This window comes from Pseudopipra pipra, chromosome 1 (assembly GCF_036250125.1).
Source record: "Pseudopipra pipra isolate bDixPip1 chromosome 1, bDixPip1.hap1, whole genome shotgun sequence".
NCBI classification, from domain to species: domain Eukaryota; kingdom Metazoa; phylum Chordata; class Aves; order Passeriformes; family Pipridae; genus Pseudopipra; species Pseudopipra pipra.
In genome coordinates this window covers 134,109,906-134,133,769 of record NC_087549.1, presented here as the reverse complement: position 1 = coordinate 134,133,769, position 23,864 = coordinate 134,109,906, and the positions used below count along the sequence as shown (strand labels likewise).

The window sequence follows — 23,864 nt, the reverse complement described above, 5'->3', positions numbered from 1 at the left end:
GATGGCAGAGCATTTCTGGGAATTGTATGATTTGCTTTTTTGAGATACTTCCATCTTTCCTGGAGAAAGGAGGTCTTGATCGGCATTTGATAAAGATGGGACAACTGCCATGTGGGAAGAGTTACAACCAAGTATAATTTCGTTTGCTTGGAGTGGATTATATTTCTACTAGGAAAGGTTCAGTTCCTGCAGTTTTAGTCCAGCTGTCGAGCATTCTGGAGGACAGAGTAGTTTTTGATTTGAAATTGTTTTGTACCTACCAACAGCAAAGATCTGTAAGTTTCTGTAAGGAAGGATGGGGGGAAAAAAAGCCATGCTGTGTTAGTAACAGAGTAACAGTGATCTGTTGCTCAATGATCTCCTAGGAAGGGGAGATCTTCAACAAAAGGCTTAGACATGAGCAGAGTGTCCTGTCTGCACAAGAAAATAAATGTTATCCATGTAAGTATGATGAGTTTTTCAGAGCTATGATAAGTACTAAAATGTTTAACTCTGTGCTCACTCATTCTGTATCAAAAAGCATTTTCTTAAATTCAAGATACTGTGATAGCAGGCCTGTTTAAAAGCTATTGCTTGGATATAGCTTTTCCTTAATTTTTTTGTTGCTTAAGCTTCTTACAGACATAGTACAGGCTTGCTTAGAAACAAATTTGGAGAGGAAAGGAACAATGCAGTAAAGCAGGGAAATGGATGCCAGTAAAGCTGACACTTAAAATAGTGTTTAAAGTCATTATTAATTTTATTTCCAGGTATTGGCATCGATCACTAAATCCCAGAAAATTGGTGGAGGTGAAATTTTCACATTTGAGTAGAAACATGACTCTACAAAGAACAATGAAGCTCTACAGACTTCCTGATGTAAGCAGTATGACTTCTAGAGAATCCCCACAGTTATTGTGAAGCCTAAAATAACCTTCCATCTGTCTCTGACAGCACAGGCTTTTCTGTGTAAAGGCAGTGTGTGCAGGACATTAAAAAAAATAATCTCTGGTTGATGAAAAAGACATTAAGGGCTATACTAAACAGAGGAGGCTATTGCTGGAAATCTTGATCTCTGTATGGAGAAAACATAAATTTTGACCTAAAATCCTTGAACAAAGGAAAAAAACCCAGAAACCTTGACTTCATAAACATGTGGGATTGAGTTGAAGATGCATAAGACTATTCTCAGTATGTTTAATCTGTTAAGAGATTACTGGTACAGAAAATCAACAGTTCATGTCTTAAAATTCTCAGAGAAGTCCATCAGCAACTTGGCTGAGTACAGTCATATTCTTGATTCCACTCTAATTCACATCCTTTTCTGTTCAGTCAGAGAATGTTGTTCTTTGCAATGAGCAGGCTCAGCAAAAGCCACCTCAGTATGTTGTGTACTGTTTGTTTGCACGGTCTAGTAAAAAACAAGTGTTCTAGCATAGCCAGGTTAGTTAAAAATATTTTTTCTCATGTTTGCAGCTAATAGTTTAGCTTGCAAAAAGCCTTAGGGTGCAATTTCCATGACAGGGCAAGTCAGTATAAGTACTATGTACTATTAAAAAATCTCATTGCTGTCATTAATAGCCTATAGAAGTCAGTCTGAGCTTTATGGTGAAAATAATTTCTTTGCTTGTAAAAGCCACCTTTCAATTCTAAAGGATTGCAGAGTATACTTTACCTGTACCTTATCAGTAGACCTTTTTTTATTAAAACAAACCTATTCTTTTGGTTAAAAATACGCGTTTTTCCTCACTCATAGTACTTTGTAATAATTTATCTAAATTTTGGAGAATTGTGTCTGGTTAGCTTGATGCTGCAGATTCTCCTACTGCTGAAATATTTGAGTGGTACACTGAGCACTCCTTGGAATAAAGCACGTGCCATGGCTTGATCTGTGCTCCTGCTGCTGTCGGAGAGACTCGTTTCCTGCACTGCCTGCGTGCCAACTGTGCTGCACACGCAGCTTCTCCCTTGCGTGCAGGGCAGCAGTTTTCAGAGCTTAAGAATTAATAACCAAATTAATTAGGTTTTAATCTTGGAAAGCTAAATATAGCTTCCATCAAATCTTGAAGACATTTTTAAAAGTCTGAAAAAGTGCAGTATACAATTTCAAATACAGGTTTTGGTGGCAACTCTAGTAACATTTCTCTTGGAAACAATTCAGGAAGCGAATAGTTTAAAGAATAAGTATCTTACTTACAGTACCAAAACTACAGAGAGTCATTAGAAACAGCATTTATACCCTGATCATCTTCCTTTAGCATAAAACCCAGTTTCAACAGAAAAGTGAATTATGGAAAACAAATAATATATTGTATCTCATTACTGTAGGTAAGGCAAACATATACTGTACACAGAAGTGCAAATAGAAAATGGGTGCTTTCAAAATCAGCTTTTAAAACTAAATGATGTAGGAATCCATATACCTCATTTATTTTTAGACTGGATTTGGGAACTTCTCCCATAGAAAATGAAGATTTAATCTTTGTGCTAATATTTTTTCTCTAAGTCTTGTGCTTTGGGTTTATTTGGATGTTGTTTTTTTCCCTGAGAAAGGGTTTAAGTGCTGTTGAGAATCTTTTTTCTGAGTCTCAGGCTGTTATCATAAACAGGACTGTCACACAAATTTGACAATTCAGGCCATGCTATCCTGTCCCTCAGCACCAAACACTGTTTCTTGCATTTTAACCTCTTTTCTTAGCGTCCTTGGAATATCATTGCCACTGGGAGCTCATCTCCCTTTAAGAGAATTAATCATTCCTAATCACTTGAACAGCCTGAATTAAAAAGGTTTTCAGATATAATAAGTACTGTAATTAATAAATACTACCCTCGCTAAAGGCTGTGCACATACCTTTAGATATGAAAAGTAAAAGTTTTTTTTTTTCTAAGTGTTTAATCTCTTGAGAAAGGAGTTTTCTGAAAGAGGTAGATTTTGTCTGTATTTAGAGTAAGGAGAGGAGCATGTTTGTATGTCTTTTCCTGACTGACTGAGATCCTGACACTGGATAGTCACATGAATGTGTGGCCAGTACAGCTTGATATGTGAAGCAGAGAAACAAATTTTAGCCCAGGTCTGTACACTTTCCCTCATTTCTGGGGTTGCAAATGATCATTTACTGGTGGACATTCTGAGCATTGCTGGGAGAAAAAGATGTTTCAGCCCAGCTCTTTTTCCTCCATCCTTTCTGTTAGTCAGGTGTACACCCTTATGGAATAAAGGCATTTTAAAATATAGTGATGTGCTGTTGTGGAGTCAAACCATAGTCCCAGGCTGCTCAGAAAAGCAGGAAGACTAAACACAGTCCAGAGCTGCAGCAAAATGTGCCTTGATTTCTCATCTGGCTGCTGACTCCTGGAGTGCATCAATAATACCTCCCCCAGAATAATGCCTTTTGGCCAAAGCCTAATCAGCTACACTAATTTCAGGCTTCCAGTAATCAAGTCTCTACCTGGCTGCTCTTGCAATTGACTTTGCTATGATTAATGTGATACGTGCCCAAGTATGTAGCTCAGGCAGACGAAGCAGGATAAATGAGCTCTGAAGAGAACAAGTGTTAGCCTCCCTAAAAGGAAATAGTCAGGAAAGCTAACAAAAGCTTGCAAGAAATTTTTAATCACCTTCACTTGTTTAAATTAATTGCATAGTACTAGAAGGCAATTTTTTTCTCTTCTGATGTTTAAAGTAAAAACAACCTGTTTAAGTACTGTAGGTTTTTAATTTCAGGCAGCTGTAAGTTCTGAGAAGCTTTCTTGTTAACAGAATAGCAGTTGTGCCTGTATAGAAACTTGGGTTAGCAAGGGAGTTTGCAAATGCTAAGAATAGGTAGTAGTACACTAAGCAGTCCTTGGGATCTTTTTTGTTAAATAATTTCTAATTAAACTTTATCAGTTGATTTTGATGTATAGTTTGACTGTAAATTTGAATTGCTTGTGTTCTTGTCTTCAGATTAACTTCTGATACACAAGTTACATTGTTTTGTTTCTGTGTCTGGGCCCTAGGCAGTTTAGAAGAAAGTAAGAAATAAACTGACCTAAAAAAAAACAAACACAAACTGCACAAAGTCTAAGCTGTTGGCAATGGTATGTCTTTCTCTGGAGAAATGAAGCTCTTTCAATAATGAAATATAAAGATTGAAGTGCCCCAGACTGTTTCAATAATTAGAAGAGAGGGAATTCTGATTGAAACCCATTTGTAAAATAGCATAATGAATTAGGTGGCTGGGATGAAGTAGACTAATAATGAATGCATTATAGCAAGTGTAGTGACTCTGCAACCTACTTTCAGCCTTTGCTGTGTTTGCAGTTTTCATTTCAACATCTTAACATGTATTTTTCTTTTGTTACAATAAGGCCACAAAGACTTCAGGTTTGAGACCAATGGAACAAAAAGATACTAAAGCAGTACAAGAATTAATCAACACTTACTTGAAACAGTTTAATCTTGCTCCTGTGATGGATGAAGAAGAAGTAGCCCACTGGTTCCTGCCTCGGGATCATATTATTGACACTTACGTGGTGGAGGTAAAATACGCCCTAACGGATATGAATGTATATGTGAATGCCAACTTACAATAGTTCATATCAGCATCAAGTTTTTGAAATGTGGGCAGTGTGAAAAATGTGTGTTATAGGTAGAATTTGATATCATGATTACAGGTTTTGTTCTTTTTATTGCATTCTGTTAACAAAAAAAAGTTTGGTTGTGACAAACTGCAGTGCTCTTATAATAGGATATCTTAAAGAATTCTGAAATATCACTATCTTGGCAAGATTAAACAAAGAACTTTACATACTTTAAGGTCAACTCTTCCACCTGCATTTCTTGATTCTTTTTTTGCAGAGATATGACATGATAATAAGCAGTGATTTTCAAACCTCCTTTTCTAGAAAAAAAGGAAGAATGATGCAGTGACTGGGATAAGGATTTGGTTTGAATTGACTGTCATTCTCTCAGGTGTAAATGTTTCTGCCACACACCAGTAAAAAATTCTTTATTTTTAAACCAAATTTTAAATGCACCTGCTGGGAAAATTATGGTTTTTGATGATCTGCTTCAGTAAAATGTGGGGTTTTTTCAATAAATGTATGTATATATATATGTTTGAATTTCTGTATATATATATAGTATATATCTACATATAATATATATATACACCTACCACCTCCACCTTCCAAACGGTTGGTGCTAATGCTCCTCTCAAAATAAGCAAATGCAGGAAAAGATGAGCATTTGGAATGGGTGCAATAAAGCTAGTGGAGAAAGATATGCTCTTCCCTTTGAGTCCATACAAAATCAGTTATAGACATCATATTTAGATAGTGTATTACTTTGTTTAAAGTAATAATGTTATTTAAAAATGATCAGCAGTAACATCCTTAAACCTACCAGCTCCTCATAGAAGCTGCAGGTTGTGAAGCTCAGTGTTCCCACACTGCAGCCTGAATTTGTGCAGGAGCCTCAGCTGAGTTAGGAAACTTAGTGCTGCTGGAGATGAGTGGTCCTGCTCATCAGTTGTCATTGTCCAAGCTTAGCTTTCTACTTACTTTTTAGTGGGTCTAGTGCTCATTGGGCTTTTCCATTTTCTCATTTATAGTCCCTCCTTCTTTTTCCACACCTTCTCCCTGCCCTCCGCCCTGCTCCCTGGGTTGGCTTTTGGCTTTGTTTGTGACTTGAAACCTGCAGGAGAGCCCAGAAGCACCAGGATCAGCATGAATGTCACACTGGCAGTGCCATTCTAACTGAACAGCAGAGTCTTTAATTGCTTGTTTTACACTATCTCCTGAACTAGTTTTTCACTATAAAAAATGGAAGTTTGTTAATGCTGGAGATTGTAACCTGGAGATGTTAGTGTCAGACTTTTAAATCATCTTTGTAATGTGCAGAGCTAAAACCTTAAAATACTCTGTATAATTTCTGAGTTAACATTTTCATCATCCTTACTGAATTCAGTGAGTGACTTAATAACTTTTCTGTTACTCTCTACTACAGGATCCGTACCTGCTCTAAGACAAATAGCTTTTCTGCATGTGATAGGTTCAACTGTTTTACTTTTTACTGTAGCAGTACAGTTAATTTAAGGATCCATGTGATGTCCTTCAGTGAGCACTAAATAGTGAGCACTAGTCATGCAAAAATAAAGCAAACAAGCAATAAGGAGCATTTGTGTGTCTCCTTTGCCTTATCTTCTTGGAAATACCAGGAGAGAAAATCTGGGTAGTTTTTTTACCCATGTTATAATTATTTCCCATTTCCTGCTAATCTACGCTCTTGGAGATGGTTAAATTTCCTTAGGTGCGTGAAATATTAAGAAGTTTTATGTAGTATATTTTAAATTTCTGTACAAGCACCTTTTTTTGATGACTGTTGGTTTTATTAAAATTTCAATGTAATTTAGCACTGTTATCCAGATAGTTGCTTGTGTTTGGTGATTAATAATCATAAGCTGATTTAAATATGCTTTGTACACCAGCACAGTATATTTTTTCTCTATTTTTAGAAAGATGAGAAAATTATTCCTCAACATTAACATCATCAGATTTTTAAAAATATCCTTAATATTTTGTTAAATATCAGTTGGAAAAACACCTACATACTTTTTTTTGGAAGTGTGCTTTGTTAGCTCTCTCTATAGCAGAGAAACAAACTGAACTGCTTTGACAACTGCTTGTCAAAGTGTTAGTGGTATAATAGACTAGAAAAATCTAAATGTTTGTTTCCTCAAATCTTAGCCAAGATTAGTTGTTATACCATAATACTTACAGTGCATAAACCTTGCTGGATTTATTACTTACCTTGTGTAGAACTGCCATGTTAGCCTAACCAATAACTGAGCTGTTACTTCTTATTAATTAACTTGTTTGGGCTTGGGTTTTTCTTGTAGGGCTCAAATGGTATTTTAACAGACTTCCTGAGCTTCTACACATTACCTTCAACAGTGATGCATCATCCTGTTCATAAAAGCCTCAAAGCTGCCTATTCCTTTTACAATATTCATACAGAGACTCCCCTCTTGGACTTAATGAATGATGCACTCATTATAGCCAAATTGGTAAGTTATGGGTTGTTTGGGTTTTTTTATGCTTCATTCACGAAAGTATTCTTAGGAGTGGTGGCAAGGTAAGAACTGGCAGCAATTTATCCATGCCATTGCATTCAGTTTTACTGTCCACAGCACAGAGTGCAGTTGATGAGACATATACAATATGTATATCAAAGTACAAAGCACAGTGCTTGTTTTTCCTTTTTACTTTGAGTGATGCAAGGGAGTGACAAGTGCATAAAGATCAAGCACTTGCAGTAGCTTGAACTGTATAAACACCCAGGAGTACATCGATGACCATAGTCACTAAGTATCAGAAGAATGGAAAGTATCACTAAAATAATTTCCCTTGGAGATTAATTAATAACTTCTATCAAACACATTTTTAGTTTTTAAATTATTTTTTATTTCTAAAAAATATAAAAGTTTATTTATGTAAGCTTTATCATTTTATTGTGTTACTAATTGCTACCTCTACAGCTTTGTAGGTGGTGTCATGTTGTAGCTTTTACGCATACCTTCATGCATGGAATTACACTGACAGATGGTTTGATTGAATGGAGGGGAAAAGACTATAAATGAAGTTCTTAAGCAGAAGAGAATTTTTAAGAGTTTAGTACTGTCTGATGACAAACTAATGCTCAGCTCTTAGTCATCAGGGTTTCATGGGAGTGCAGTGTCAATACCAATGGTCACGTATTCTGTGGCCCAGACCTGTTTAGCCTGGGCAATTCACAGCACTGCACAGGCTCCATCCAGTCCATGGCATCTGTTCTAGCAACCATTCCCAACATGCTGCAGAGCACAGGCATGTTTTCTGCTTTTCATGCTTGACACTTGCCTCTCCAACTGAAGCTGCCACACTGCTTGTGGTGTCACACCTGCCAGGTGAGTGCTCAACGCAGGTCAGTCTGTGCTCCGAATGACCATGCTCAGAGCCATGGCATGTGGCACAAGGATTTTTTTGTTGGTCCTATAGGAAGCCAGTGATGGTCTGCAAAGGCTGCATCTGTTCAGACTTCAGGCTGCATGATAGCAGCCATGGTCTTCAACTTCTCTGTCTCAGCCATGATCGTTCAGCCCTGCAGCTGAGCTGCCATCTATGACAGGAACTGCTTGCTGAGGCTGTTGACCTATAAGTAGTTCAGTAATTATTTGTCAGGGAAAACTCCTGAATAGTCATGGGGAATACAGAACCCTGTTACTCAGACTCCAGAATGATACAAAGGGAAGTTCAGAAACAGACTTTAAAAGGCAAGTGTAATTTTCAGAAGTGGCTAAAAATATTGGTACCGATTCTTAAAAATCAAGGTGGAAAAAGGGATAATGGTTGGTCTCCATTTGAAGTGTGACACAGAGAGCCAAGTGTCTGGCCATTTAAAGGCCATAGATGGAACAGGTTTGGAGGCAGTTACGTGGTGTAACTGCAAGGATGTATACCTTCCCCTGTGTACATTTCTCTCTGAATGTGACGTGATTCTTTTCTTTTGAGTGGATCATAATATAGCTACAATATATATAAATCCCATTAAATAATGGGATTTACACACCTGTGGATTTCAGAAGTACCTGCTGGGCCTGTCTGCATCATTAGATGCCTAATTACATTTGTAGATCTGGCACTTGAGTTTTACATGGTGAGAGCTGAGGCAAGGAAAGAGAACTGATAAATGCAGTCCTGTTCGCAGCTTTCTGTTTACAAACATACTGAGTCTGGCTGGGATGGAGTTAACTTTCTTCCTAGCAGCCCATATGGTGCTGCTTTTTGTAACTAAAGCAGGGCTGATAACACACCAGTGTTTTGGCTGTTACTGAAAGGTCTTGCTCAGCCTCAAGGCTTTCTTTCTTTCCCCCAGCACGAGTAGGCTGAGGGTGGGCAAGAAGCTGGGACACAGCCAGGAGAGCTGATGCCAGCTGACCAAAGGGATATTGCATACCGTATGATGTTCTGCTCCATAATAAAGGCTGAAGCGAGGGAGGAGGAAGGGGGGATACTCCCAGGGATAGCATTTATCTTCCCTGACAATCATGCATGCTGAGATCTTGCTTTCCAGGAAGGAGCTTGACATCTGCCTGCTGATGGGAAGTAGTGAATGAATTTTTCTTTTTGCTTTGCTTCTGCCTGCACTTTTGCTTTCTCTATCGAACTGTCATTATTTCGATTCACAGGACATCTTGCCTTCCTTCTATCTTCTCCCCATCCTATGGGAGAGAAGCAAGCCACAGGCTGTGAGGGAGTTTGGCTCTTGGCTGGGGACAACACACCACGGTCCCTTCTGCACTTTCACTCCAGATAATAGGGTTTGGAGGTACAAATTTAACTCAGCAAATTGCTTTCAGGGTTTGCGTGCCCGTTTAATGTTTATTTTTATCTTCATAACATACTATATAAAATTAGCTTAGAACTAAGTCTAGTAAAATCTTGGCAGTTACAGGATAAAACACATGACCCTCAAAGTAAAACTCAGAATTTAGAGTTATTCACTTAGGTTCCATGCATTCTGCATGCAGAAAGTGGGATTTTGCATCAGAATAATCCCTCCAAAACCCTATGTATTTTATTGTGGAAGATGATACTCAGTTTCTAGATCTAGAAAAGGAGAGAGCCTAGAAACAAGGAAGAAATTCACTTCTGAGTCTGCTTCAATAGTCTGTGAAGAGCTGTGAAGAAACTACCTTTGAACAGGAACCTTTTTATACCTCATAAGATACTAACCTCAATCTAATCTGCTAATGTTTAGATACTGGACTAAAACTACATCCGTAGAGTTCATAATTTATTTGAATTTTGAGTGCTTAATTGCAGAGTTTAATGTGTCTGTACCTAGAGTGCTTCTCTATTCTCCCCTGCTTCCCTTCCTGCCTTCTGAGATTTCTGTTACTATCTATTACTAACTTGGAATATTCCAAAATCTGCTTTCAGTGCTAAGTGTCAAATCCTCACCACCTTATTTGTCTTGTTTCTATGTGGTTTTTCACAGCACATTTAACTTAGCAAAGCTTCATCTGCACACAGAGTGATCTTTTTGCAAGGTAGTGGGAAACCTTACTAAACTCACTGTCTGTGCTTGTGACTTTATTTTTAATAGTCCTGATGTGGAGCTTAAAATGCTCATTTTCCTCAACCCCCTTTTTTCCTAATATGGGATGCTCATTTAAAAGAAAAAAAAACCACCTGATTTTTATACTGAGTAAAGAATGTTCCTTACCCTATCTTCTTGTACTTAAGTAATTGAGCAGTATTGTTTTGTAACTTACTTTTGTCTTCAAAGTAAGGACCATCATGTCCTGCTGGTGCACTACCTTGGTGCTGTTAAGACTGCAAGATCTTAGTTCAGAACCCCTTGCAGTTAGTTGCACTTAAATGGACTTCTGTATCCACACCCCAAGCAAATTCAGCTATCCATACATGCTGGTTGTCACTTTGATGGCTTAACTGACCTTGGGTTTATGCTGCTTGTTAAGAGTTCACAGTAAGTTAGGATTTGGGTGTGTTTGTATTGCTGCACAAAACTCTTGAGACTGATTTGGCCATGTGGCTCTTCTGAGAGAAAAAATGACTCTCTGAGTGGTGATTTGGGAGATTTATGAAAAGAGGAGTTGGTAGAGGGTGCATGAGTAGAGGAGGGATTATCACCTGGAAGATTTGAGTTCTGAAGACAATGGCATTTCAGAAAAGGACTGAATCACAGAAATATTTTTATTGTTAACAGAATGATAAATTGAAAAACACCATAGGCTGTATTTATGCAGCTTCAGCTGGAATAGGCCATGTGTGTCAAAACACTGTATGTGATTTTAAAAAATGTGTATCTGTAAGGATAAAATTACAGAAAATGCTTTAGGGACTCTTCAGACCTTAGACCCTGAAAGTGGCTATAAAATTTGTACCCTCTTGGAGATAACCTTCAAGAAAAGCTGTGCTTTATACTTCAGTTTTTATTGGGAATAGACTTGTGTGTGTACCTAATTAAAAGACAAGATTTATTTCATTGTCTTCTTTTCCTTTTAATTAGCCTAGTCTCTTGGATACTGTATGCCACTGTGTAAAGTGTCATTTGAAACTTTAAAAAGTAAAATTTTTTTAAAAAATGTTTTGCTGTTGCCAGAAAGGATTTGATGTATTCAATGCACTAGACTTAATGGAAAACAAAACATTCCTGGAAAAACTCAAGTTCGGGATTGGAGATGGAAATTTGCAGTATTATTTGTACAACTGGAGGTGTCCGGGCATGGAATCTGAAAAGGTAAAGGAGAAAAAAGAGTTTCTGAATTCTATTAGATGTAATTGTACATTAATCTACACTGGCCAAAAATGGGCAGAAGTTTTAAAATAACTTTTTTAATTGGCCCTTTTTATGATCCATAATTGAGGTGCAGGAAACTACTGATTTTAAGATTTATTGCTATACTTGAACTAAAATACTATTTTTTTCTTCTTTCTTTAGGTTGGTCTTGTATTACAATGAGGACATTCACATTTCTAGAACTCTGAGGTCATCGTTTTGAGTTAATTTGATCTCCATAACTCTTGGAATGGTATTGTTCAAGAGGAGTAAAAGCACAACGTCGGTGATACTGAAATAGTCCATTAAATCTGAACAATGAAAACATCCACATGTGACCAAATTTATGCATTTTCAGATAGATCAGAAGGCCCATGAAACTCTTCTATTGTCCATGAAAAGAATAAAAAGCACATTCATTTAAGTTTCAAAGCTTAGCTTGCACCTTGATGAGAAGAAGGTATTTTTTTCCACTCTGTAGAAAAGACTGTTTTGTACAAACTGAACTTCAGTGGTGGATTAGGGTACAAAAATATTTGCTATTATGTGGATGAACTGCTGCATTTCTATTTATTAAGTGGTGGTGTATGTTTGTCAGTGTAACCGAATGAAGGATACAACTTCGAGTATCTTTGCTTATTTACTTCACGTGGATGTCATCATTTGGGGGAAAATCAAGAAGTACGATACGTTTGTAGCTCTGTGAAAGTCCTGGATGCTTTTGTAACTGGAGCAGTATGACAATGTACTGGTTTAACTAGTGCATTTGTTTCTCCATAAGCAACGCTGCCAAATCAATAAAAAATACAGATTTGTACTTTGATCTTCAATAGATCAGTGGATTGATTTAACAGTATCGCACTGTTCAGTGCAGGTGTTATCTATGTTGCCGGAATGATAATACATTACTGTACTTAATTTACAGTTGTGGCACAAAACCTTAGTTTTTCCTCAGTAGAATAACATCAGCCTGTGTGTAAAACTAAGAATTTTAGTAGTGCTATCAGGATGTTTATAGTTTGAATGTTTTCAACGCTTCTGCGAAATTGCACATATTCCTTTGTCTACTTTGATTTCCTATGAAGTCTGTAATTCTAATGAAAAGTATCTTGTGTAAATATGTATTCATAAATTGTTCCTGGTAGTGTTTTTATCCTGAATTTGGAACAAGAAGTTTTGCTATATATATGTGGCTGGTAAGCAGAAGAGAAATGCTCTGCCCTCAGTCCTTGGAAGTCTCTGTAACTGCACTTCCTGAAATGTAGGAGGGCTGATCTTTATTGTTGGGTGGAGCTGTTTTAATTCCCTCATGAATGCTCAGCAACGGGAGTGGCTTCTGAAGCACTTTATATGCATTCCAGCGTAGTGTCATAGCTAGATATGACAGCAGTTCTTTCAGCTCATGGATGCTGCAGTAATGGGAGCACTGAGAAAATCTGCATTAAGAAACTGTTCTAGCTGAAAGTGCCAAATTGTGGTAGTGAAGCCTCTGTGCTGTGAGCATCTTTTGAATGTGACTTGAATATCTCATGAAATGCAAATGTCTAACTTTCCTTTTAAACATGCCTGTAATTCTGACAGCAGATTTTGCTGAAAGTTTAATTCTGTACATGAAGATAAATTTGTCTGTTCTTCATAACTGATAGCCCTACCCACCTCCTTGTAGCAGTGGGGTTTTTCTTTCTTCCTGCTCCTTTTCCAATGTGTGAATGGTTTGTGTTTTGGTTTATTTTTCTTGTTGAATTGTGGCGAGAGGATTCTGCCCTAGAAACAGTGATACTTTCCCTTACTGCATTATAGCTCTGTGATTAAAGCATCCGACCTCCTTCAAACAAAGGAAGGGACTGAATGTGGTTTGTCTGACTCCTGGGTGTGCACCAGCTTGGGACCTCATGAATTTAAAAGGACTTCAAAGGAGATCTAATGGTGCAGTTGGGCTTTATGTCTGGCCACTCTGATACCTGTCTGCTAGTAGCAGTTACAACAGATGGTGCAGAGGAAGTTTGGACTCTCTATGTGAGGCCTGAGGAGAATTAAGTGCCTGAAAATATTGATGGTAGTGGTATCTGAGATAACAAGAAGGATTTAATCTCAACTCCATCAAAGACTTAAATTTTTAACTCCCAAAAGGCATGAAGGTGCCCCCCTGGCAGGGCATTCTCACTGGAGCCCTCTGGGATAAGGAGGAAGTTCAGCAAGGGGCTCAGTGTGGGCTGCTTAGGTTCTAAGGGCAGAGCCTTGTCAATCCTTGCTCGGGGCTGCCTAATGTGAGGTGGGACAGCAGAGCACAGCTCTGTCCTCATGTATAAGGTACTTCCTTGCTAAGAAACAGTCACAACCCAGCTCTTCCTAATCTGGATGGGTGGTGTTGAATGCCAGGTGGAAGATACACTCATGTTCTCTGCCTTCCTTCCCCTCAAAAAAATGCACATGGAAGAAATGTTAGGCAGGTGTTTTCTCATCTCTTCTCTGAAATCGGAAGGCAAATCCTCCCAAGTACTGTTGTTTGTAAAATTGAGGCCATGATGTGACCAATTATGCCCTGGTAGAAGACAGACTTGAACCTGGGTTTCCTGCAGCCTGGCTTTCTGCCCAAATCTACAGGTTAGGGCACATGAAGAAAGGAGTGTGGCCACTCTTTTGCTCTGTTCTGGTAAAACAGTGCCATTTGCTTCTGAATCCAAGGGGTAAACTTCTGTCTCATTTTCCAGCTCACTTTCCATGTTAACTGAGGGTAGGGAGGGCAGTTATGCTCCTGTAGAAGCTGTGCAGCACTATAACTGGGAGCAAATTTATCGGTCAGAGCATGAGGGAAGTGGGCAGCTGAGCCTGAGTGCTGGGGCAGTTCCTGGAGAGTTCTGTTCATGAACCTGTGTGTTACCTAACAGCTGTGCAATCCAGCATGGTCTCTTCTGTCCCTGTTGAGTGCTCTTCACCTCGAAGAAGTACTGCTTTGCTGAAGTATCACAGCGTCAAGAGGACATGAATCTTGAAGGTGTCCCAGCCCACACGCACACAGTAAGACAGTTACTCGGGAGGTGAAAATTGTGGCAACTCACTTTCACTTTCTAAGCAGGTATTTAACAATAGATGAATATCTGTGTGAGTGTCACTGTCAGCAGCTCAATAAGAGAGGCTCTTCTGTTGTTTCCAAACTTGAACCTGTGCATTACGCTTGCTATAAAGATAAGACTCCTCAAAACCCAATAGGTGTTTGTACAAAAATTGGCAAATGTAAGGCTTGCTCCACCACCTTTCCCACCCGCCTTTTTAAATATCTTTTGATGTTGAAGAAAGAACATCATTTCTTTCCCAAAGTAACTTCCTATCTTCAGAGGGGACACAAATCCCTGAAGACAGATCCCTGCAGGCAGGCAGCAAAGTGCTTGAAAGATGATTGCTGTGCTTATGTTCTTTACCAAAGCTAATCCTTGTGCTCTGTGTAAATGCTAAGACTTCTATGTTATGGTTAGCCAGCCTGGGAATGAAATACACTAGTCCTAGCATGCCTTCAAAGTTTTATTCATCCAGAAAACCAGAACAAAGGACATGTATGAAGGACTACGAAGCAAGGGAAAAAACCCTTGCCTCTTCTTGCCACCCTCAGACAAGGAAAAAATTTTAGCATTGAATGTTTTGTTTAAACTTCAAGGAGCATCATGACTACAGAATCATTGCTATTGTCTGCCTTTGTAGTTGGTATCATGGACTTAAGCAATTTCTAAATAAATCCAAGAGACAGATGAGCTATCGGATGGCACTGGAAGTTTGGATCAACAGATCTCTGAAAACTATGTGTAAATTCCACCTTTAAGGAACTACAAAGTAACTCAGTTATTTTAAGCTTTCTTTTACAAGTAAATTCCTAGGCTGTTGATTGTCTGAATTGCAGCAATATTCCCCTTCCTTACTATAATACAACTGTCTCATTAGGAAACTGTTCATAGTCCCCAGTAAAACTAAAGGAAAATCAAAAGTTACGTGGTATGTTTTCAGTCTTGTAGCACTTATAGCTCTCATCTACTTTATATACAACAGTATATGGCTTATCTCAATTTCCTGGGAAATAATTTTAGACTTCCTTTAGAAATCTAATTGAGTTTAGATTTACATTTTCTTACAGGAATTGTGTTAATAATGGAAGTATTTTTTTTCATACTGCAGCAGTAGTAATTTGGTTGTGTTTTGTATTTGAAAATAAAGCTTTTCCTCCAGCATACCCTACACCAGGTATCAGGTGAAACCCAAGTCTGCATACATTTGTGACCAAAACAAGTTTATTGTTCAGCAGAAAAAACTATAATAGAGTTCAAAAGGGAAGTCTGCCTGTGCTGTTACAGCTGTTTACTTGAAACCAGCTTTAAAAGACTTATACTGGCATGGACCTTTGTTTAAATAAACTTTCACTTTTGGTATTGATTTGTTTGAGTAATTATACTTAAATCTGTTTTGCTTAAAGCATGCTCATCTGTGTAAAGATACAAAGTTGATTTAATGCTTTGCATTAATTCCAGAGATGTATTAATTATCTCTTAAAATTACTTTGCTATGTTCATTGCCAACTTTAACTCTCTGATCTCCAACTACAAATGAAATACTTACCTCCAGGTACAGACTGACACTTAAGTCTGAGCAATATTCTTTATTAAAGCAGAAAGTACCTCAACCGAATGGAACATAAAATTCACCTTGTATTGAAAAGCTTTACACTGTAAAGCCTAAAAAGATTGTTCAGTTAGGACTGTGCTCCATTCTGCATGTAAAAAATCAGTTTAATAGAACCAAACTACAATCAGTTATGCTGAAAAAGCTTTTTTCTTTTTGCGAGGTGGTTTCTTTATCTTATTGGGATTTGGGACAAGTTTCTTGATTTTCAAAGGCTGCAAAATTACATTTGAAAGATCAGGCTGATTGCTTTCTGTACGCTTCCGCTTCTGGCTTGTGAGCTCATCCCCCAGTGCCTCTGCAAGCTCATCGGGTTCCTCATTTTCTGAAGAATCTGTATCTGCACAAGCCACAGATTCTTCAGTTCTGTACTGAAACCACGGCACTTCCAGTGCTGGTATCTTTGGAATTATTGCTTCTATTGTTTCAGTAAATTTATCAGACTGCTTTTTGAAGCCTAGTGCTAAAATGGATGTTAAGCCAAGAAGTGGCGCGACTGTTTCACTGAGCCGGGGCACTTGGCCTGCGGGTGTGGCTCGACTTGCGCTCAGCTCAATGAGATGCGATGTGATCATGGCAGGCTTTGCAGACTTGCACACCAGCAAGAGAAGCAGTTCATTTCTTTCCAATGCTTTTGTAACTTCATTAACTCCAATAGCAAGCTGTCTTCTGATACTTATGTCAGTCCACCCTGGTTTTTGTTGATGGCTTTCTGTTTCCTCCTCTTTAGGGAGTTCGTTGGTGCTAGCATCGCACTTTCTTTCCATTTGTTTTTTTGTAAGGGAACGTTTTTTCCTTCTTGGACTCTCAATCTTTTTAAGTCCAACATGTTTAATCCTTTCTTCTAAGGTCTGTAGTATAAAATGCATATCTTTTCCATCTATAGTTTTCCACTGAAAAACAAAGGGGTTATCTAGACATGTTTTTACAGTGATTTTCTTTGCTTTACGAAGTGTTGCCGTCCCTTGCTGAATTACAGACATCCTGAGGTTCTTCTGTGTTTTGTCACCCTAGGGAAGAAAGAAACATTAGTCGACGTACTGTACTGTTTGCTGAGAACATCACTACCACAAGCCTCTTTTGGGAATGCAGAAAAGAAATGTCAAATATCCTATGTCAAAGTGATATTGGCAACTATCACCTTCTTCACAGTGCTCAGTGCTAATCCTTCCCACAACTTCCAGAAGGCAGATGCTGTGTTGCTTTTTTTTGTTTATAAATAATAAAAAAACTAGACTGGACAGCAAGGCAACAGCAGTGATGAAACCCTTCAGAAGCTGAACAAAAGCAGCTGGAGGTATTACAGATGTAAAAAAAACACAAAAAACCCACAATCAAACAACCCCACCCCAGAGTCATGGGTTGAAAGACCACGACATTTTTGCTGTTGCACAGCTGCATTGTCCCCCATGCATGTGAGAAAAAAAAAAAGCTGAATCACAACATGACACAAGCTCCAAGTCCCTAAATTTATTTAAGATTTTTAGAAATTTGTCTTTTCAGTCTTTACTCCATGCCTTTGTGTTTTTCTGCATTTGGAAGGCATGATAGAGATCTGCCTCAGACTCTTATTAATTTATGCTGTGAACCCTATGAAATGCCCTGGGCCACCCCAGCAAAGGCCCATCCAGCCCTGCTGTGTCTCCAGCAGCAGGAACAACAGAAACTGTTAGGGAAGGACAGGCTGCCATTCTCCTCAGCTCCCAAACACACAGAATGGTTGCATCTGGGATGTAAGAAGATCTGACAGCTTACCCTATTAGTCCTTTATGGAGCCATCATTCATGCAGTTATCTAATGCCTTTTGCTAATCATCATAGTGGCAACAACCAAAAAGTGGAAACAACTAAAGAATGGAAACGACCACTAGAAACCTAAAATGCGACCGAGTTAGAAAGGGAAGCTTATGGCAACTTAAAAAAATTAGCTCTAGGTTATATCTTCTAAAAGCTTTTAATTGGGGATGCTCCAATGACTTTTTACAGGGGATATCAAGCAAAGTAAGCAACAGTCTCGTGTATGAGAAAGAAGCAAGACATGAGGGATTTCCCAGCTGAAAGATTACAGTTTTCTTTCCAAAATGGGTACTGCTGAGGAAAACAAGCGTGCAGGGATAAGATAAAAACTACAAACACCGGGCTTCTCCTCCTCGCGCCGCTCTCACGACCTCCTCGCTTCCTGCGGAAGGGAGAACAGGAGAAGCGCCGCCCACGTTCACCTCCGCCAGGAACCCCCTCCAGCCCCTTCCGCTCCGCGGGCGCCGCCTGCTCCCTACAGAGAGAAGCGCGGGTCAGAGCACGGCCCGGTAGGACGCGCTGCAGGCGGCGGCGAGTCCCTGGGGCGGGGGCTCCCGCCGCCCCCTCGGCCCCGCCGCCGGGACCGAGCACCCGCTCCCCGGGCCGCCGCCCGCCCGCCGAGCGCCTGCGGGCCGGGCCGGGCCCCGCGCAAACGCTGCGGCCGCGGGAAGGTGCGTCCGCTGCCCGCCCGCGGGGCCCGGCCCGCAATGCCCCGCGCCCGCCCGCGCGGAGCCCGCCCTACCTCGGCCGCTCCGCCCGGGCCCGCTCCGCGCACACCCCGCCACCGCCGCCGCCGCAGCTCGGCCCCGCTCCGCCCGTGTCCCCGCCCCCGCGCCGCCTCCTCCCGCCCCGGGGCCTCAGCCGGAGCGAGCTGAGGAGGAGCAGCGCGGCAGCCGCAGAGAGGGGGGGCGCTCGAGCGGCCGAAAAATGCCCCGCGGGAGGCGGGTGCAGCGCGGAGGCGCCGGGTCCCGGTCCCGGCGGGGGCGGCTGAGCGGGCGGGCAACGGAGACCGCTGGATAGCACCGCATCTAACGGTGCCGGTGCCCGGGCTGCGGTCGGTGCCACATGGAGAAACAGCGCGTTGCGTTGGTGGAAGGCAGCACTGAATCGCTGGTGCCGGGAACCTGCGCCTGGCGGGTCTCACCCCAGGTTTAGCGCTGGCGCTCCCGCGTTTTGAACGCTCCCGATAATGGGCGCATAGGCGATAGCAGATTTGCTATCATATGTGAGCTGGCGGCATCGTGGCCAAGTCACCGGGTACTTCGTAGGGACTTCACAGCAACCTCGCTGCAGTGCAATAATGCAACATACTGCGCACGTACATTACATTCTGTAACTAAGATGACAGGTAAGGACTGGTTACGTTCAATGTTTCTCACAGTCTGCCCCGAGCCATTAACAAATCTTGACACACACATTCAGTTTCTACATTCACCTTACTGCACGGTCTGGTTACACGCAGCCTCTGGGCCTGAAAGAGCAGAGCTTCCCCAGCAGGAATAAGGGCTTCGGCGCTTCAGAGTTGTTTTCAAATTTATTTAAAATCTTGTATTTACTGAAATTTACGTGTTTTTTTCTCTTGTTAAATCCTGGCTTAATTTAACGTGGACTTGCTCTGAGAGAAAACACTCATTTTCACGGTTTTATGGAAGTTAGTGGGTTAAAAACACGCAGAAACACAGTATTGTGATCAAACTATGCTCAGGGAATGATGAACATAAATGTAAAGAGGTGTGAATATAAATAATTTATTAATGGATGGGATAAGCAGGGATGGAATTTTTTTTCCTTCAGTGGTTACAGTGGTAGGCTAGTTTATCAATTAATATTCTTTTTATTCTGTATTTAGTAGAACAAATTAAAACCCAGCGTTCACAAGGTACCTTCTGTGTGTAGCTGCTTGTGTGAGGTATCTATCCCCGGGATGACCTGCAGGTTTTCCAGAGTTGCAGCTGGACAATGCGAGGTTCCAGGCCGGGCTGGGCGTGGGCACGGGCAGGGGCTGCACCAGAGGGACCAGCAGCAATAACCGGGCTGGCTGCCGTTCAAGTCACTCAAGAAATTTCTTCTTCAAACAAATGGCTTGAGAATCCTGCTGTATCGCTGCTCTCCAAGCCTGGTGACCTAATCCTCAGTGGTATGGAAACGAGCTCAGGCTTTCTGAGGAAACGACTGTGGGCTTAGTGCTCACTGCCCCCACCGCCCCTTCCCTGGGGTTCGCAGCCGCTCAGCTGTGCCGGCAGGGCCCGGGAGGCGCATTGGGAGCGAGCCCGTGTCGTGCCTCAGCCGGGAGCTGAGGTCACTGGGACCATCCCAGCGCCACCGCGCCCGCGCCGCGGGAGCCCTCAGGCAGAGGCGCCGCGTCCCCGCCGCGGAAGGAACGAGGCCGCTCCCTGGGCATCCATCCTCGCAGCATCATGACTCTCCAGGTAAGCAGTTCTGCATCTGGTGACACAGAGACGCGAGGAGAGGAGAGGCAAGGGATGCACTGTCTATCTGTGCAATGCCGTGTCGGAGACTGCGGTATTTCTGCAGCATAAGGATTAGTACTGCAAAATCGAGGTTACCTTGCAGCGAGGGAAATTTGCCTAAACCCTTGGAGTTAAATAATGCATTACTTTCCTACAAGTGGAAGTGGAGGGTGAGAAACATGCTGGTTATTTTGTACAATTCATAGGTCATATAATTTTTAGGAGCCTTACCTGTTTAGAGAATGCGTGAATTATTTTTCTTGGCGTCTGCATTTGAGTTTGCCAGGACTGAGTTAGGCATTGAAAGGCAGGTAAATACTTATGTTTTTAGGATCTAGCTAGTTACTTAGAGCTCTAAAATGAGGAGGGAAACTTCTAACACTGAGGCAGTGGTATATGTGCATTTGGGAAGCATGAATAATTTTTAAGTGAGTTATGTGTATTTTTTTTAGATTGTGTGCATCTTTGTTACATTTTGATGGGCTTGTGTTGTTGTAGGAAAGCTTCTACTTCCTACCTTCTGGCTAGAGAGAGCTTCCTTCTTTCTTCTCTCTGAGTAGGGCTTTAAATAGTTCTTGGGGAAATTATCTTCATTGCTGGCGTTTAGCCTCCTACATTTTCGAGAAACTATGAATACTTCCCTTGTCTTACCCATGCCGTGATGGATTAGGCTGTTTTTCTTTGTTAGGCTTTCCTATTATCCCTTTCACTTTAAGATTTGCAAGCCCTTTTATCCCGGTCTCATAATAATGTCTCTCTCAGATTGGTTAGTTTGCAAAGAGTGGACAACACAATGCTCTGACCTAGATGCAGGGAGTGCATTGCCAGTAGCTCAGCAATTTTCTTCTGAGCTGCAATTATGTTGAATAGAACAGAGGTTTCATTGTGGTGTGTTACAGCTAAGAAGAAGAAAACTATTTCTTCAGTGGGTCAGAACTGCCAAATCCCAAACATAACACCACCTTTGTTTAATTAACGATTACCAAAATTATATTTGTTTTATTCTGCCTTGAGTTTACTCTATAAAATGAATTTATTATCCTTACGATTAAGCAATGAGCCATAAATCACAGTTAGAAAGAGCTGAGTGCAGTATGATACGCTGTTCCATTGTGGTATGCAGTTACACTTTCACATAAAAATCAATGGTTGAAATACTGCAATGTCTTTACGTATTCTGTATGAGACATAGAGGTTTTCTGTCCACATTGGTTTGGTTGACAGCCAGCATCCATATTGATAAAAATTTATTGAATCAAGCTATATGGGAATGAGGACAACAATAATGTTTCATTAGGGAGGCTTAAAATATTTATAAGTTTTGCAGACTGTTAAAATATTCTGCATGAAGAATGAAGAATGTTTTTTCCTTTGCAAAAAGGGAGTATGTGATAATAATCTGATAATTTGTGCATTTATCCCTAGTACATGTGTGTATGTTTTTCTGTAGATATTTTTATGCTTTTAATTTGAGGAGTGAAAGGGAATTTCATTGGCACATGATTAAAAGGAAATTATATTTTTATAGGCTGCTCATAAGCATGTTGTGTATGCAGGCAAATTCTAAGCAACAGTCTGTGCACAACAATTGGTTAGAGGGGGATGAAAAAAGAAATGTTTAGTATTTATATTTCATTTCTGCATTTTTCTTGCTCTGCAAGATATGCGTTTGCATATTTTTAAACAGTATCTTGTCATACTTGCCTATTGATGCATATAGAATAAACCTATGTGAAGATAAGGTTATTAACTTGATGGGTTCCTTAATTTATTTTTTTTTTATCTTTTGTCTTGTATAATCTAACAGTGCTTCTGGTTCATTCTTACTCTGAAGTTGTGGTTTAACTCCAGCTAGCAAATAAGGACCATGCAGCCACTTGCTACCCTTTCCCCCACCATGGGATGGGGAGGAGAATCAGGGGGAAAAAAAAAGTAGGAACTCGTGGGTTGAGATAAGAATAGTTCAGCAATTAAAGCTAATTTATATATAACATATAAAATTCGTTAATAGTAATAAGAGAGAGAGCATGCACAATAAAACCCAAGAGAAACAAGGGATGCACAACACAATTGCTCACCACCCGCTGATCAGTGCCAAGCCCATCTCTGAGCTGCAGTCAGCCCCTCCTGGCCAATGCCCCCAGTTTATATACTGGCCATGATGTTCTGTGGTTTGGAATATCCCTTTGGCCAGTTTGGGTCAGCTGTCCTGACTCTGCTCCTCCCCAGCTTCTTGTGCCCCTCCTCACTGTCAGAGCATGAGACACTGAAAGTCCTCGGCTCAGTGTAAGCACTGCCCAGCAACAACCAAAACATCAGTGTGTTATCAGCACTATTCTCGTACCAAATCCAAAACACAGCACTGTACCAGCTACTAGGAAGAAAAATGAACTCTATCCCAGCCAAAGCCAGGATGGAAGTTTGGATCAGAAAACAATTCAAGACATGTGGAAGATTTCCACTGACTTGAATGGTCCTTGTATGTCAATGTTGCCAGAGGCTCCCGTGCAGTAGTAACTTATTTAAACTTTAAATAACGTGTGGCAACCCAGTTATGTTTTATTACTGATACCACTTCTTAATCTTACAGTTAAAGACCATGAATGCTGCTTTTGTTTGCATGTGTCTGGATAATATTAAGAGATGTCTGCGATGAGGAGTCAGTGATAGGTACAGCCAAGAATGTCACATTACTGGTATTTGACTTAAGATGAAATATTCAATCTGAAGTGTGGTGAGTCGTCACATTTATTGTCATACTGTTGTTAGTGCATAGAAGGACGTATTTTTCTGTAATTAGACTACAGTCTTGCTACCTGAGTACAGAACTCCTTCATATCCTAATGCTGCAGTGTCTGAAACACTGTGCAGCAGCGTGGCATGACCGGAGTGACTCAGGGGGAGGCTGGGATGTAAATTCAGAGCATGTGAGTTCCTCTGCAGTATGTGCCTATGTCCTTGCTTCTGCCCTGAGATAAACACAAAGTGGAACAGGCTTATTTCCATGGAGGGATAAGCCACCTGTTTGTCACGGAACATAGTGAAATAAAGAGTCATACGAGCAATCTCACAGGTATGGAGTTCAGACTCCTATTCTGTTTATAGAGATGTCCCATCCCTGCTCCCAGGCTGAAGGCACCCACACTGTGCCTAAGGCACAGGGCAGGGCACTTTTGCCCCAAACCCCAAATTCTCTCCCTGTGTTGTTGTGACTTGCTGGCCTCAAACATGTGGGGTCACATTTCTGATTTTGCTTTTGAGAGGAAGGAAAGTGTAACTTACTTTCTATGGCCCTTGTCAATTTTTGGTGAAAAATTAAAAATGAGCTTAACATCTGAGCTTGCTGAAGTATTTCAGGTAGTTGTAGGAATTCCAGGTACAGTTACTCTGCAGAAGGAGAACAAGAGACAATACAGCATAAGATGAAAAATAAAGATTGCAAGGCTTTCATGAAAGCAAATATTAATATTACAAAAAAAAAAAAAGCTGAGAAGCGAATGCTGTAAGGTCATTTCAACATTATTGATTCAGCTTTTATATGTAGTCTAGGGCACACGATTTTTGTTTATCTAAATTATATATAACATATGTACAAAACATAAAAACGTATCCTGAGCCTTTTGGTAA

The 23,864-nt window shown here is 40.5% G+C and overlaps 3 protein-coding genes across 5 annotated transcripts in view; 2 read left to right on the top strand and 1 right to left on the bottom strand.

Moving 5' to 3' along the window:
• Positions 1-15,724, top strand: part of NMT2 (N-myristoyltransferase 2) — a 35,955-nt gene extending 20,231 nt beyond the window's left edge. The window contains exons 8-12 of the mRNA XM_064678704.1: positions 750-858; positions 4,330-4,500; positions 6,861-7,028; positions 11,129-11,266; positions 11,468-15,724. Of these exons, the coding sequence (XP_064534774.1) occupies positions 750-858; positions 4,330-4,500; positions 6,861-7,028; positions 11,129-11,266; positions 11,468-11,488 (607 nt within the window). The 3' untranslated portion in view covers positions 11,489-15,724. The remainder of the gene's footprint in view (positions 1-749; positions 859-4,329; positions 4,501-6,860; positions 7,029-11,128; positions 11,267-11,467) is intronic.
• A 208-nt stretch (positions 15,725-15,932) lies between these two features.
• On the bottom strand, positions 15,933-18,728 carry RPP38 (ribonuclease P/MRP subunit p38). Of its 3 annotated transcripts, none has more exons than XM_064678802.1 (2): positions 18,509-18,728; positions 15,933-16,980 (listed from the first exon to the last, which is right to left on the bottom strand). In XM_064678802.1, exon 2 carries the CDS (start codon positions 16,951-16,953, stop codon positions 16,102-16,104), a length of 852 nt encoding a protein of 283 aa, XP_064534872.1. In that variant the 5' UTR covers positions 16,954-16,980; positions 18,509-18,728; the 3' UTR covers positions 15,933-16,101. The 3 variants fall into 3 exon arrangements, with proteins under 3 accessions (XP_064534872.1, XP_064534861.1, XP_064534880.1); XM_064678791.1 differs by having other exon boundaries at positions 15,933-16,974; positions 18,499-18,589; XM_064678810.1 differs by lacking the exon at positions 18,509-18,728 and adding an exon at positions 18,106-18,373.
• A 1,109-nt stretch (positions 18,729-19,837) lies between these two features.
• The window catches only part of ACBD7 (acyl-CoA binding domain containing 7), a 7,200-nt gene continuing 3,173 nt past the window's right edge, over positions 19,838-23,864 (top strand). The window contains exon 1 of the mRNA XM_064678819.1: positions 19,838-20,195. Within this exon, the coding sequence (XP_064534889.1) occupies positions 20,184-20,195 (12 nt within the window). The 5' untranslated portion in view covers positions 19,838-20,183. The remainder of the gene's footprint in view (positions 20,196-23,864) is intronic.